This window comes from Bufo gargarizans, chromosome 3 (assembly GCF_014858855.1).
Source record: "Bufo gargarizans isolate SCDJY-AF-19 chromosome 3, ASM1485885v1, whole genome shotgun sequence".
In the NCBI taxonomy this organism is placed as follows: Eukaryota; Metazoa; Chordata; class Amphibia; order Anura; family Bufonidae; genus Bufo; species Bufo gargarizans.
This window is the reverse complement of record NC_058082.1, coordinates 167,404,209-167,419,883: the sequence shown is the minus strand read 5'-3', so window position 1 is coordinate 167,419,883 and position 15,675 is coordinate 167,404,209. Positions and strand designations below refer to the sequence as shown.

Here is a 15,675-nt window from a genome sequence, read left to right as displayed (position 1 = left end):
CAGTGTGAGTCATACGTCACGCGCCTGCGCCGCCTGCTTCATGAATGAAGCAGGCGGCGTGGGCGCATGACGGATGACTCACACTGCCAGCGCCCGTCCTCCCGGCCTGCCTCCTGCCTCCTCCCTCCTCCCTGCTCCGAACGGCAAGCGCTTCTAATTGTAAGTAATAGCGCTCATCATCGCTCATTATGCTTTTACATGCAGTGCACACAACAATTAACTACGGTATTAGGGATATGATTGTACAGTAAGCGGGGCCCGTGTAGTAGAATACAGTCACTGCACGGGCCCCGCTGTCATTATAAATGCAGATGCGACCCCCACCCCCATTATAAAAGCAAATGCGACCCCCACACTTATGGAGGGGATCTGTGGATGACACATAGCATAAGATGCTATATATGTGTCATCCACAGATCCCCACCATAACTGTCATACACAGATCCTCATAACAGCGCCATCCAGAGAGGATCCCCTATAAGTGTCACCCACAGATCCCCCATAACAGTGCGTCATCCACAGATCCCCATAACAGTGCATCACCCACAGACCACAATTAGTTCAAAATATTTTTTTTCTTATTTTCCTCCCCAAAAACCTAGGTGCGTCTTATACGCCGGTGCGTCTTATACGGCGAAAAATACGGTATTTGTCACCGGAGGAAAGACATTACAATTATATATACAGTATATAAAAAATAAATCTAAAAACAAGCATATAAAACTTCTGTTAATATTTTACATAAGCAAAAGTATACATGAAAAGCAGTAATGAAGATACAGATAAGGGCTCGTTCACATGAACGTGTGATGCCCGTTGCCGTATTGCGGACCGCACAGGCTTCACACGTTCGAGCCCTAACAGTGATGTTTGGGACAACACCATGCGGGTGTACCCGGAGGAAACACACACAAGCACCGGGAGAACATACAAACTCCATGCAGATGTTTTACTTGGTTGGATTCAACCTAAGGCCTCATCCACACGGCCGTTGTTGTGGTCCGCATCCGAGCCGCATTTTTTGTGGCTCGGGTGCGGACCCATTGACTTCAATGGGGCCAAAAAAAGATGCGGACAGCACTCAGTGTGCTGTCCGCATCTGTTTCTCTGTTCTGTGGCACCGCAAAAAAAATATAGCATGTCCTATTCTTGTTCGTTTTGCGGCAAAGAATAGGCATTTCTACAAAGGGCCGCCCATTCTGTTCTGCAAATTACATGAGTCGTGTGCATGAGGCCTAAGGCTGCCTTCATACGTGGCAGAGTTCATTGCAGAAATTTTCTGCAACTGAAAATCTGTTGCATTTGCCCAAACAAGGCTTACACAAATCCATGTGCTTGCCACCAAACCAACCCCAGTCAGGAGAATGGAACGTATTTTCAGTTGCAAAAAAATTCTACAAAGAAATCTGCCACGTGTGAAGGCAGCCTTAGTTGGAATCCAACCAACAAATTCTGTGTAAAGACGTCCTAAATCTGCCCCCGATGCAAGCTTGTATAACTCATGTGCGAATTAAGTCAATGCATTTCATTCGATGCAACAAAATGACATAATCTAAACCAGTTTTTTCCCTATAAATAGATTTTAAAAAAATGGGTGGTAGTCAATCCTGAAATATTCCAGTTTTCACACTCACCACTGTGGCACACCCTGCTGCACTGGTTGTGCAGAAAGAAGTGTGTGTCTCCAATATGGCTGCCCCCAGGGAAGGCTTTTAAAATGAAGCAGCTATCATTTAAATATATATATTAGTGTATTACTTTTCACAATACACTAAAAATGTATTAAGTCAAAGTTCACATTGCTGTTTAGCTTTCCATTCTTCTGATCCGTCAGAAAAAAAAAAAACAAACAAAAAAAAAAGGATCTGTTATTTTGAACATTAGTTTTCAGTAAAAATAAGTGATCTGTCTATTTTTGGAGCGTCAGTTATGATCAGTTTGTGTCACTTCCATCAGAAATCAGTTATTTTTGACGGGAGAAAAGGTACTGTAGCCAAAACTTTTTCTCATCAAAAATAACTGATCTCTGATGGAAGTGACACAAACTGATGCTCAAAATAACGGATCCATTTGTTTTCTGTTCTTCTGACAGATCAGGGGAACGGAAAGCTACATGGTGAGGTGATCACGGCCTAAGCTAAAATTGAATAAATGAGCTGGGAATGCTACTGTAATGCAAATTCTGATACCAAATATTATAAAATTGGGACAGATTTACTAATCGTGTTAATATTTAGACGGTGTGCTCACAGCGGCTCAGGCTGGATAATACATTTGGTGCCTCTTTAGACAATTTTGTCTTGCTTTACATCACCTATTGATCGGCTTACTTTGTGCACAAGTTCTGGTGCATCTTTCCACTTAACCACAACCAACCATTCTCCACAATTACGCCACACACCCTTGTCGACCAAGGCGCAGAAACTGCCTATATCACTGATAGGTGTGATGCAAGGCATGAACACCACTTTACTTGACAGTCGGCTATTATTTGTACAATGGTAGGTTGTTCCATATGACCGACACCTAGCCTCAATTCTAGAAATCCTGTTCTTGGATCTTGAGAGATCCTCTTCTGGGACAACCTCTTCTTGGCAGCCTATGAACAAACTATGGATACATTGCTAAGATCTTGGGGAAATTTGCTTATCTGGATGATCATCATGTACCCATTATGGACGGATTTCTATCATCAATGCTTGTATGTAATGACCAATTAAGCATGATTAATAATTTAACACGCCGACAGAAGAAAAAACTGGTAAACGTATAGTTACAGTTCATGAAAGGCTCTTGTGCAAATGCATAGGTGATCTATGACGTCACAAAGTGAACATCTGTTATTACCTTCATTGACTCATAAAAGCATAGATATAAGAGACGGACGTAAAAAGAAGGACACTATTGGACTGCTGTGTGGGCTATCTAATGGTGGAGTGACTCATCAGTCGCTGCACATACCATACTGCGAGAACCAAACAAAAACCACCATATAACAGAAAATCATGTGAGGAACATATCTACAGAACCGAATTACAAACACCACACATGTAATACAAAAACATCTTTATTGTGTCACATTTAAACACATACACCTCATAAATAACAAAGATGATAACAATTCAGAGAGGCACTGAGAAAGTGATACCTCCAACCCCCCCAAAAAAAATAGGTCCCCACGTATGTCCCACTTATGAACAAATCATTACTGTAATAGGATATAAAATCCCTAATACATGTATAAGAGTTAGATAACCCACCATTAACCCTGCCCTATCTATTGGTACATAATATTACAATACATAACCCAAGATTCAATCACATCATTGCATAGGTCAGTATAATGTAAAGTCACTAAACCAACTATCACCACACTAAATCCAAAGAGGATCTAAATTGCCTCCCTAGAAAGAATCAAAGGGCATGCAAAAGAATACAATACAAGATTGGCACTGAAGTAGGTAAGACATACAGACCAAGAGCTGGGGGGCAGAACAGCCCTGACGTACATTTTGCCGCGCTTCCTCTGGGGTACACATTGTGTACGCCATTTCATCAGTATTTATCTATTCAAAGCTAAGAGCATTACATGAAAGCAATTTACAGCTTAGTATAAGGGAGACTACATGCTGTCCTTCACTTACGTATTATGGAAAACCCTTCACAAGTCCATTCCTTTTTGCTGCTTTCAGTTATAAATACAGGAATTAGCCCTGAATACTTGGAAATAACACAATGTGAACTGACAAGAGAGGTCTTGTTATCGTTCAGCAGAAGAAAGCCAATTGATGAAAATAAAACAGTATAATAACCATGTACTCCACAGAAAGACAGCAGATCTACAACGTTGGGACGCTGTGTAAAATGTAAATAAAACCCGAATACAACGCTCTGCAAATCTCATAGAACCAACAGATTACAGAACACACATCAGATTCTCAGATCAGATTCTCATTTGGAAACTGATAGCAGCAACACATCTCCAAAAAGTTGGGCAGAGGCTGGAAAAGTAAGTAATACTAATAAAAACACAACTGGGGAGCAATTAGTTGGGTTTAAAAAGAGCATGTTAGACAGGCAGAGTCTCTCAGAAGCACAGATGGGTTCTCCAATCTCCTAAAAATTGCATCTAAATATTGTGGAGCAATTTCAAAAAAACTGTTCCTCAAAGTGAAATTGCAAAGACTATCGTACATAATATCATCAAAATGTTCAGAGAATCAGGAGAAAACCACGTGTGCATCCAAATATTGGATGCTCGTGATCTACAGGCCCTTGGGTGGCACTGCTTTAAAAACAGGCATCAATCTGTACTGGAAATCAGGAACACTTCCAAAAATCATATTCTGTGAACACAGTTATCTGTGCAATCCACAAATGCAGATTAAAGCCGTATCATGCAAAGAAGAAGCCATACTGAAACATGATCCAGACATGACACTGTCTTCTCTGGGACATTTAAAATGGACTGAGGCAAAATAGAAAACTGTGCTATGGTTTGATGAATCAAAGTTTGAAATTCTTCTTGGAAACCACAGTTGGCGTGGTCTGTGGACTAAAGAGGAGAGGGACCATCCAGCTTGTTATCGGTGCACAGATCAAAAGCCTACATCTCTGATGGTAGTATCAGTATCTATGGCATGAGCAGCTTACACATCTGGAAAGGCACTATCAAAGCTGAACAGCATATAGAGGTTTAAGAACAACATGGGGGAGATTTATTATGAGGGGAAAATGTGAAGTCAGTTTTGCTTGAGTCTGCGTTGGAGTACTTTATGCCACATTTATCAAATGTCTCATGTTGCTTGATAAACTTGTCTTATCCTTAGACCTAACACTTCTGTCTAGAGAAGCTCCTCCAGTTTTCCTACTCCATCCTCCTCCTGGAGTGAGATTGCAACTTGTTTAAAAAAAATTAAAAAGTCTCAATGATAAATCTGGAGTGAAACTCATTAACATAGCTAACCACGCCTACTTTCCCACCCACATTACAAAACTGGAGCGGGTGGTGTAAAAATGCAAAAAGTCAAATTTTTGCACAAGCGAGTGCAAAAAAGTTGCAAAGCCCTATTTTTGCAACTTTCTGGCGCCAGAATTCTGGAGTGAAGGTATGATAAATCAGGGCCAATGTCCCTTTCAGGGAAGGCCTTCCATATTTCAGCTAAACCACATACTGCATCAATCACAACAGCAAGGCTTCACAGAAGAAGAGTCCAAGTGCTGAACTTGCCTGCCCGCAGTCCAGACCTTACACTAATATAACAAACTTGGCACATCATGAAATTAAAATGCGGCAAAGAAGAAGTAGGACTATTGAGCAGCTAGAATCCTACATCAGACAAGAACGGGACAACATTCCTCTCCCAAAACTCCAGCAATTGGTGGTCCTCACTTCCTAGACAAAAGTCTCAGCTTTTAATATCCGCTTGTATGACTAGCTAGTATAGTCAGTGGCATATCCGTTTGTGCATTTTTTCTGTGATTTATATAATTATATTTTCATCCGCACAATGCCCTGTTTTGTGTAGGATGCCTTTGTGGTGCATGTGGACCGCGCCGGCATGCTCTATTGTACGCATTTTTTGCTGGGGATGGTCGTTTGCTGCGGTCCACATGCGGTGGGACTGCTCCCCCAATGAGAAACACGCTACAGTGTTTGGGGTTTGAGTAGTTCCCTCATATTTGCCACTATATTTCTGTGATGCTACACAATGGTAGACATGGTCCTGTCCCAATGTTTTTGAGATGTGCTGCTCCCTTCAAGTTTCTAAATGAGGGATTTTTTTTTTCATGAAATAGTAAAATGCCTCATCTGATATGTGTTCTGTCATCTATTGTGAATTAAATATGGGTGTATGAGATTTGCAAATCATTACATGCTGTTGAACGTACATTATGCTGTAGATATATAACCCACACCACTGGTGAATTTGTGCTGCAAAACTTTTTACAAAGCAAATTAATGACACTTCTTAAAATCTCATCCACTTTTGCTAATTTGCTTTGTCCCGTGGCCTCTTTCACACGGGCAAGAATTCCGTGCGGGTGCAATGCGTGAGGTGAACGCATTGCACCCGCACTGAATCCGGACCTATTGACTTCAATGGGGCTGTGCACACGAGCGGTGATTTTCACGCATCACTTGTGCGTTGCGTGAAAATTGCAGCATGCTCTATATTCCTCTTCGTCTAACCCATACTGAAGTGATTATATAGTGTGAAGCCTACAAACCAATGAAGCTAATAGATAGTATAAAGTCCTTCAAAATGAGAAACTTCAATTTACACACTTAGATGCACATACCGAATGGTTTTTAAAGGGCATCTGTCAGCAGATTTGTACCTATGACACTGTCTGACCTGTTACATGTGGGCTTGGCAGCTGAAGGCATCTGTGTTGGTCCCATGTTCATATGTGCCCACATTGCCGAGAAAAATATTTAAATATATGAAAATGAGTTTCTAGGAGCAAAGGGGGTGTTGCCATTACACTTACAGGCTCTGCTCTCTCTACAACGGCCACGCCCTATCCACTTCGATTGACAGGGCCAGGCAGTGATAATGTTCAGTATCGGACTGGGGTACCTAGGGCCCACCAGTAACATTTATTTTGGGGGCCCACCGTACGGATACATTCAAATATAATAAATAATTGAACACGTTTTTTATATGAACATAGGCTGATTGAGGGACTGTACATTGAATATATGTATGTAGTGCAGTAAGCCTACTGTGTTATGTGCCACTTGTGCATGGGGTGGGTGATTAGGGGCCCACTGGATATATGCTTATTGTACCCAACTTACCCACAGAGTCAGATGTATGGGTGAATGTGTTAGGAACTACGCTTCCCATGCACTCAGCAGAAGCTTACACAGCATGAAATGTTTACAAAGTGCTTAAAGGGGTTATAGGGGTAAAGAAAACGATCCGAGTCCCAGCAGCCCCGCCGAACAGCTGTTTCGGGTAGTCGCTTCACTTCACGACACATGGCCTAGGAACAGTGACACAAGACCCCTGCCAATCTGTTACTGATGACCTATCCTGAGGTCATCCATTGTAATTACCGGATAAGCCCTTTACGGTATGCAGTTTATAGTACAGAGGTAGCATCAATATCTCTGCTTTTAATGAACCCAGCAATCCTGTGACTGAACGGGTATTTGCTGGGTGGTCTGTGCATGACAAAGCTGCTATATTTGTCAGCGATGGACATGCTGAAATCAGCAGTCTGTCAATTGTCTGCCGAGAACCTAGTGCTTAGTCCTGGCTGCGCACAATGGAAGAGAGTCCGGCGCTGCCAGAGAAGAGTCTGGCTTATTCGTGAGTTCCCCTTCTCCCGCCCATCTGCTGAGGATTGACTGGTTTCTCCCTAGGAAAGAAATGTCAATTAGCATGTGAGTAAGGAGAGGGGGAACTCTAAACCACACTTTCCTAGGATTAAGATAACAGACCGCTGATTTCAGTGCCCTCGGTGAGGGCAGCATCCAGGATGTAACAGGTTCCCTGTATAGTGGAAATCTCAATCTCTATAAAAATAAATAAAGATAAAGCTTGCATTTCCCCCAAATGTATTTTGTGATCTCTTAAGGGAGAAAGCATATATAATATTAATTTTTTTTATTTACATTATAAAAAAATAAAAGTTAAAAAATATATAAAGCACCACCTCAAATTGTACCCATAGGTTTCCCTTCTCAGCTAAAGCTATATACGTCTTATGGCTAAAGAACAGCAATGGAGCGAAGTCACAATATAAGAAATTAAATCAAGAACTAAAAATAACAAAAAAAAAGTACATTCATTTATAATCTTTGCACACTTTAGTCATAATTTGGTCATACATTTTGGAGAAAAATAGTCGCAAAATAGCTAGGCTACTCTGTTAATGAACACTGGTTTGTACGGGGTCAACACTGCTGTACGAGCAGCATTTAGGAATCCATTTCTGGATCTCTGACCCTACCAATGAGTACAAAAAGAAATTAGCTGACCTAGTTGAAGGTTTCACGACAGGCGTTATTGGTAAAAGGGAAAGAAACTTTCTTAAAACATCACATCCTCCATAGCACGTTTCTATTTTTTACTAAAAGGTACATAAATCGCTAGCCAACCCCCCCCCCCCCCAATTGACTATTGACATTTGCCATCATCAAATAAGCTTTGCCGGCAATTATCAATATCACCCCCTGTGGGTATATGGAATTGATTCTGCTCTTCTCCTCATTTTTGGAGTGAAGCAATTCAGTATATCACCTCCTATTGATCACATATAGTATTTTTTGTGGTGGGCCACAACTGTGTTTTTAACACCTTAGCAGTTATTTTGTGGTTTGTCTGTGTCATTTCAAATGTGACTCACTATGATTAGTGACACTTTTTAACAATGTGTTTAATAAAAGTGAAGTATTAAAGTAACCCGGGCCAAGATAGGTTTCCATTGCCTACATAGGCATTTGTAAATACCCTCCTATCTATGTGACACCTCCCATCTCATAACCATTCTTGATACATTCAATTGGAAGGACACTTATATCTGGGCAACACTTGATGTTAGCTTACTGTATAGCAATATAACTCACTCCCTCGGCGTACTAGCAGTAGAAAGAACACTAAGTGCAGATCCCCTAATGCCCACAACCCAGAGAACCTTTATAATTAATACCATTAGTTTCATTCTCAACCACAATTACTTCATATTCCAAGATAGTGTGTATCAACAACGTAAAGCGACTGCAAAGGGACCCCAGCATATGCCAATCTATTCATGGGGGCTTTGAGGAAGAACATGGCTTCCTGACCCATCCTAATTTCAAGTCTTATAAAAGGTATATTGACGATATCATTTTGGTCTGGGAGGGAGAAACTGAGGCCCTGTCATCTTTTGTGAGTAACATTAACAACAACTACTGGAATCTAACATTCACGTTAGAACATCCCTCTAAAGCCACGTTTTTAGACTTGGATTTAAGGATCATCAATAACAATATTACCACCAGAACACACTTCAAGAAGGTCGGTACAAACAGCTATCTCGACTTTAAGAGCTGCCACCACAACAGATGGAAAAATAATATTCCGTACAGTCAAATGAGAAGAATACGCAGAAATTGTTCTGACGATAATACCTTGAAGGAACAGCTAGCCATCCTTAAAACGATTTACTGATAAGGGTTATCCCAACAAGTTGGTACAGGAATCAGAAAGTAGGGTCCTCAAAGAGAGTCAAGTGGAAAGTTTGAAAAGTAATAAGAACAAACAGAGTGATTCCAACCTCATTACATGCTATAACCCAAGACACACCGATATAAGGAAAATTTTGAACAAACATTGGAAGATCCTACTAAAAGGGCCGGTTATAGTTAAAACAATCCCTAAATTCTCCAACTTAATTTTTAACATATATATCCTTCTATCAGATTTTATCCATTATATTTTACGTATTTATTTTTTCTATCATGGTATGGCCTATAGTATATATGTTTCACTCATCATATTTTATATATGCATCCATCTATAATATTTGATCTACTATATGTAATATATATATATATATCTCCTTTTCGCCCCTAGGGAATACTCTATCCTATATATTATATATACTAGAAAACTCCCCTTTCTTGTGTCCTATAAACAGGGGATATAAAAAGTCTACACACCCCTGTTAAAATGTCAGGTTTCTATGATGTGAAAAAATAAGACAAAGATATATAATTTCAGAACTTTTTCCACCTTTTAATGTGACCTATAAACTGTACAACTCAATTGAAAAACAAACTGAAATCTTTTAGGTAGAGGGAAGAAAAAAATATAAAAATAAAATAATATGGTTGCATAAGTGTGCACACCCTTAAACTAATACTTTGTTGAAGCACCTTTTGATTTCATTACAGCACTCAGTCTTTTTGGGTATGAGTCTATCAGTATGGCACATTTTGACTTGGCCAGATTTGCCCACTCTTCTTGGCAAAAACACTCCAAATCTGTCAGATTGCGAGGACATCTCCTGTGCACAGCCCTCTTCAGATCACCCCACAGATTTTCAATCGGATTCAGGTCTGGGCTCTGGCTGGGCCATTCCAAAACTTTAACCTTCTTCTAGTGAAACCATTCCTTTGTTGATTTGTATGTATGCTTTGGGTCGTTGTCATGCTGAAAGATGAAGTTCCTCTTTATGTTCAGCTTTCTAGCAGAAACCTGAAGGTTTTGTTCCAATATTGACTGGTATTTGGAACTGTTCATCATTCCCTCTAGCTTAACTAAGGCCCCAGTTCCAGCTGAAGAAAAACAGCCCCAAAGCATGATGCTGCCACCACCATGCTTAACTGTGGGTATGGTGTTCTTTTGGCGATGTGTAGTGTTGTTTTTGCACCAAACATATATTTTGGAATTATGGCCAAAAAGTTCAACCTTGGTTTCATCAGACCATAACACCTTTTCCCACATTATTTTGGGAGACTTCAGATGTGTTTTAGCAAAATGTAGCCTGGCTTGGATGTTTTTCTTCGTAAGAAAAGGCTTTCGTCTTGCCACTCTACCCCATAGCCCAGACATATGAAGAATATGGGAGATTGTTGTCACATGTACCACACAGCCAGTACTTGCCAGATATTCCTGCAGCTCCTTTAATGTTGCTGTAGGCCTCTTGGTAGCCTCCCAGACCAGTTTTCTTCTCGTCTTTTCATCAATTTTGGAAGGAAGTCCAGCTCTTGGTAATGTCACTGTTGTGCCATATTTTCTCCACTTGATGATGACTGTCTTCCCTGTGTTCCATGGTATATCTAATGCCCTGGAAATACCTTTTAACAATGAGATCCCTCTGATGCTTTGGAAGCTCTCTGTGGACAATGGCTTTTGCTGTGGGATGCGACTAAGAAAATTTCAGGAAAGACCAACTAGAGCAGCTGAACTTTATTTGGGGTTAATCAGAGGAACTTTAAATGATGTCAGGTGTATGCTGACTCCTATTTAACATGATTTTGAATGTGATTACACAGATACATCCCCAGTTATAAGAGGGTGTGTACACTTATGCAACCACATTATTATTATTCTTTTTCTTCCCTCCACGTAAAAGATTTCAGTTTGTTTTTCAATTTAGTGGTACAGGTTATAGGTCACATTAAAAGGTGGAAAAAGTTCTGAAATGATTTCTCTTTGTCTCATTTTTTTACATCACAGAAACCTGACATTTTAACAGGGGTGTGTAGACTTTTTATATCCACTGTGTATATATATATATATATTCTTTTTATTTTTGTCCTATATTTGGCTTATCTAGTACCATCAATTTACATCCTCAGTTTTATCATGATTTATGGTTCATTATCCATATATTATCTATCTATATATTTATTTTTTAATGCCAGATGTTGTATGACCTTTGATTTACTTGTATCTTTCATATTTTTATATGCCTTTTTATATTGTTCCTATTTATATGTGGATATATTTTTTCATTATGTAATTTATATATTATTTTCAAGTGCCCTCCAGGTGAGGTTCTGTAAGGGTTATGAACCTGCCCTTCTTTCTATTTAGTATATAGGGAACATAATTGCTCCGTTCCCCTTGTTGGCCATTGTGCCGTGTTACATCCAGCCGCCGGCCCTTTTGCCTTCCGAGTTATAACACTCACGGTGCTCTCCATGCTGGAGCGTCACTGCTTCTTGTAGTCCTTCCCCCCCCCCGTGAGCGCATTGGCTGTCTAGCACGCTGCGTCACTTCCGGAGGCTGTCCTCCCTGCGCTCCAGGGTGGAATGCATAGTCCATAGCTAGATAAGTTCCATATGAGCGTGTAATTTACGGTGACGTCACTTCCGGTTCGGGCGCTATCGCGTGCCTTTTTTAAACTTTTTACTGTGTATATATATTATTAGGTTGCTAGCCCTTTTCTTTTATGTTACTGCTTCTGATGAAGGGGCTATAGAAAAAACCCTGAAAAGCGTTGAGCTGCATATCTATTGAATAAAGAGATTGACTAGAAGCTTGGGAATTGTGTGCTGACTTCCATCTCCAGTACACGACCGGTTTGCCGACTTCAATCTCTACTATACTACATGCAATCCCAGCCAAGTGAGTTGACTAATATTTTATTTATGTTTATTATGATTGTCTATTTTGTGTTTTTATTACCTTCCAGTATGAGTTCTTTCTTCATGCCACCATATCAGTTTTCATCTAGTCCCCCCAGAGGGACCACCTTCTTTGAATCTTCTCTTTCTCTTATAGTAGTTTGGTACTATGGTAGACCTTGCCATGCTCTTCTTTTGCAGCTTCCCTTGGCACCCCTTATATTTTCACAGCTATTATTACACTGGATGAGATTCCTTTGATATACTATCCTTCTGGATTGGTTCCTTTGACACCACCTCTCACCCCTTTGGGTGTTATCTAGTCGTTATTATTGGTTACCTTGAGAGTAGCGCTTTTTTTCTTCACTTTTTCCCCGATCCATTCTACACCAAATGTGACAGTTAATAAACGTCCGGTGAGACGTTTGACCTCCAACTGTCATCATTTTGTTTCTCTCTACCTTAAAGGGGAGTCTGTCATTAATAAAAGTACCAGCAATGTCCACCGATACACATTATCAGCACTCCAAACATACCAGTAAGAGCTCATTCTGACGGCCGTATGTACGAGTCCGTTCCGCAATTTTGCGGACCGGGTTCAGACCATTTAATTTCAATGGGACCGCAAAAAATGCAGACAGCACACCGTGTGCTCTCCGCATCTGTTGCTCCATTTCGTGGCTCCGCGGAAAGGATAGAGCATGTCCTATTCTTGTCCGCAATCGTGGACAAGAAAAGGCATTCTATATAATGCTGGCCCTGTACGTTGTGCAATTTGTGAACCGCAAAACACGGCTGTCTGAATGAGCCCCAAGTCATATGTGGGGCTATATGTGAGGACTATTTTGTATGCAGGGGAGGAAGAGGTTAACAAAAGCTAACTGCTATGCATCCTGAGAGATGCCGGTGCCTGCTCGTCTCTTGCGAGCTGCTGCTCTCCCACAAAAATTTAATACAGTCCTCCGAGCAGATGAGTTGAAAAAAGATTATTACATGTGTTGGATGAACTGTCACTAAAACTGCATGTGTGACTTCACCCTATGGGCAACGCTACCTCCCCACTGCCTACTTACCTGTCATGCTCAAACACTTTCTGGAACCCTTCAAAGCACTTGTTGCTGGAAATCTGCTTTAATGCCATATTCTGTGGAACACAAAAACCGTGATACACAGTCACCTTCTAAACCGAGGGTCAATCGTCTCAGAAAGTCTATTAGAAAGGAGCACCTACCTGGAATATTGTATGAGGAGATGATGTATTCTCCGCTGCAAAACAGATACAGGGATCATGTAAGTCATCAGCACAGGCAGTCCATGCAGACCCGGGCAATGGGCCGTTTTCCACAATGCCATGTATTTTTTTTTCTATAGAGACTGTCCATCCCCGGGGACCTGTCGGGCAGACCCCCAGCGTGCCTCTGACCTGTGGAGAGAATCCTACTTACCTGATCCCTGCCTCTGGGTTCGCTCTCAGATCTCCTTGTTTAAACATTCGCTTTGACGTGGGTCATGTGGCCACTGGACTGGTGTCGTCCATGCATCACATGACCCAGTGACATGGCGCACGGGAGACACATTACCGCTGCAGCAGCCATGTGACCTGCATCAAACTGGCTGTTCATAAGGGGATTCCTGTGAGACGCCAAGAAGCCGGAACCCAGCGGCGGGCATCAGGTAAGTTCCCTTCACAGGTCCAGGCAAGCTGGGCAGCCTGCATGAGAGGTCCCCAGGGATGAACAACTCCTGTAAGGGTGTATTTTATGCACTGTTGTAATGGGGTTTGACGTTTGCAATGAGAATTAAAAGAGTTTGCCGAGATTTTATCCAGAGGATAGGTCATCAATATCTGACGGAGGGGGTCCGACACCTGGGATCGATCAGTTGTTTGAGAAGGCACCGGCACTCCTGTCAGCACAGCGCAGCGCCGTACATTGTAGGGTGGCTGTGCTTGGTATTGCAGCTCACACCCATTCACTTCTATGGCACTGAAGTGCTCTTGGGCCACGTGATCGATGAACATGTCGTCATTGGCCTAGGGAAAGCAGAGAGAAGACCGCGGCGCTCACAGGTGCCCTGCTGTCTTCTTAAACAGCTCATTAGCGGAGGTCCCAGGTGTCGGACCCCCACCAATCAGATACTGAGGATAGGTCATCAGTTAAACATTCTCAGAAAAGGCCTCATGCACACGACCGTTGATTTGGTCCGCATCCGAGATGCAGTTTTTGCGGCTTGGATGCGACCGATTCACCTCAATGGGGCCACAAAAGATCCGGACAGCACTCCGTGTGCTGTCCGCATCAGTTGCTCTGTTCCGTGGTCCCCAAAAAATATATAACCTGCCCTATTCTTGTCCGCGCTTTGCAGACAAGAATAGGCAGTTATATTAAAGGCTGTCCATGGCGTTCCGCAAATTGCAGAATGCACACACGGACGCCATCCGTGTTTTGCGGATCCGCAATTTGCGGACAGCTAAACACACAACGGTCGTGTGTATGAGGCCAACCCTTTAACACTTCAGTGAAAGAATCATTGTGAGATCAGCCAGACCGCAGATCTACTGTCTGGCACTGAAATCCTGCCACGGTCACAATGGGTCCGAGAGGTGCAGCAGTCACACGGAACGCACATGACAATGTCACCATTTCTACCATTTGTACGCCAGGGAAAAAGCTGCATTCATTATGCTAGAAGGGGTATTAAACTGGACCTACATTGTGCCATTCCTTCATTATTCCTCCTGCAAATTTCCAATTACACTACTAGATATATAGCATTCCCCTTTGCAATAGGGGTGTCCCCACATTTGGCACTGACTGGACAGTTTGTGCAAGGACACCCTCCGCCCCAACTGGTAACATCTAGCTGTCAAATTATTCCTACATTTCTAGTTGGAAGATGGGAGGGAGGGCACAAGAAAAATACAGGCGACAAAAGACTGTCAGGAGAGGTGACAGCTGTGAGCTCAGCCAGGGGGCGCCTCCATGTCACTGCTCTGCCCTGTGGAGGGGGGCAGGTAATATATCTGGGTGCCCACACATATTAGAGCGGGACACTCACCGTCCAGGCGGACACGTGACACTCCCCCCAACACACTGGGCACAGATAGCAGGATACACACTGGGCCCAGGACCCGTAGTGCCGCTACCTCAGCGTCTTATCACATTACACAGGTGAGATATGCGGCCACCTGCGTAAGCTGCGTCTTTACCCACCTGCAGCACACAAGTTCCCAGAGTACGACAGTCCTGAAAAGAGAAAGGACCTGTGATGAGGTCGAGACCACGTGATCAGTCACATGGGTGGGAGGAGTCAGCTGGACTGCACTTTGTCAAGTGTTGGTGTAAGTTTTATGTTCAGAGCAGAGTCTGTGTATGAAACAGCTGTACTGTACATGTAACATGGAGTCAGAGCAGAGTCTGTGTATGAAACAGCTGTACATGTAACATGGAATCAGAGCTGTACATGTAACATGGATCAGAGCTGTACATGTAACATGGAATCAGAGCTGTACATGTAACATGGAACAGAGCTGTACATGTAACATGGAATCAGAGCTGTACATGTAACATGGAACAGAGCTGTACATGGAACATGGAACAGAG

The 15,675-nt window shown here is 42.2% G+C and overlaps 1 protein-coding gene across 1 annotated transcript in view; it reads right to left on the bottom strand.

The window, feature by feature from the left end:
- ESD (esterase D) overlaps window positions 1-15,386 on the bottom strand; it is a 42,012-nt gene extending 26,626 nt beyond the window's left edge. The window contains exons 1-3 of the mRNA XM_044288010.1: window positions 15,286-15,386; window positions 13,305-13,339; window positions 13,147-13,217 (exon numbers count right to left, since the gene is read on the bottom strand). Of these exons, the coding sequence (XP_044143945.1) occupies window positions 13,147-13,214 (68 nt within the window). The 5' untranslated portion in view covers window positions 13,215-13,217; window positions 13,305-13,339; window positions 15,286-15,386. The remainder of the gene's footprint in view (window positions 1-13,146; window positions 13,218-13,304; window positions 13,340-15,285) is intronic.
- Window positions 15,387-15,675: the final 289 nt, after the last annotated feature.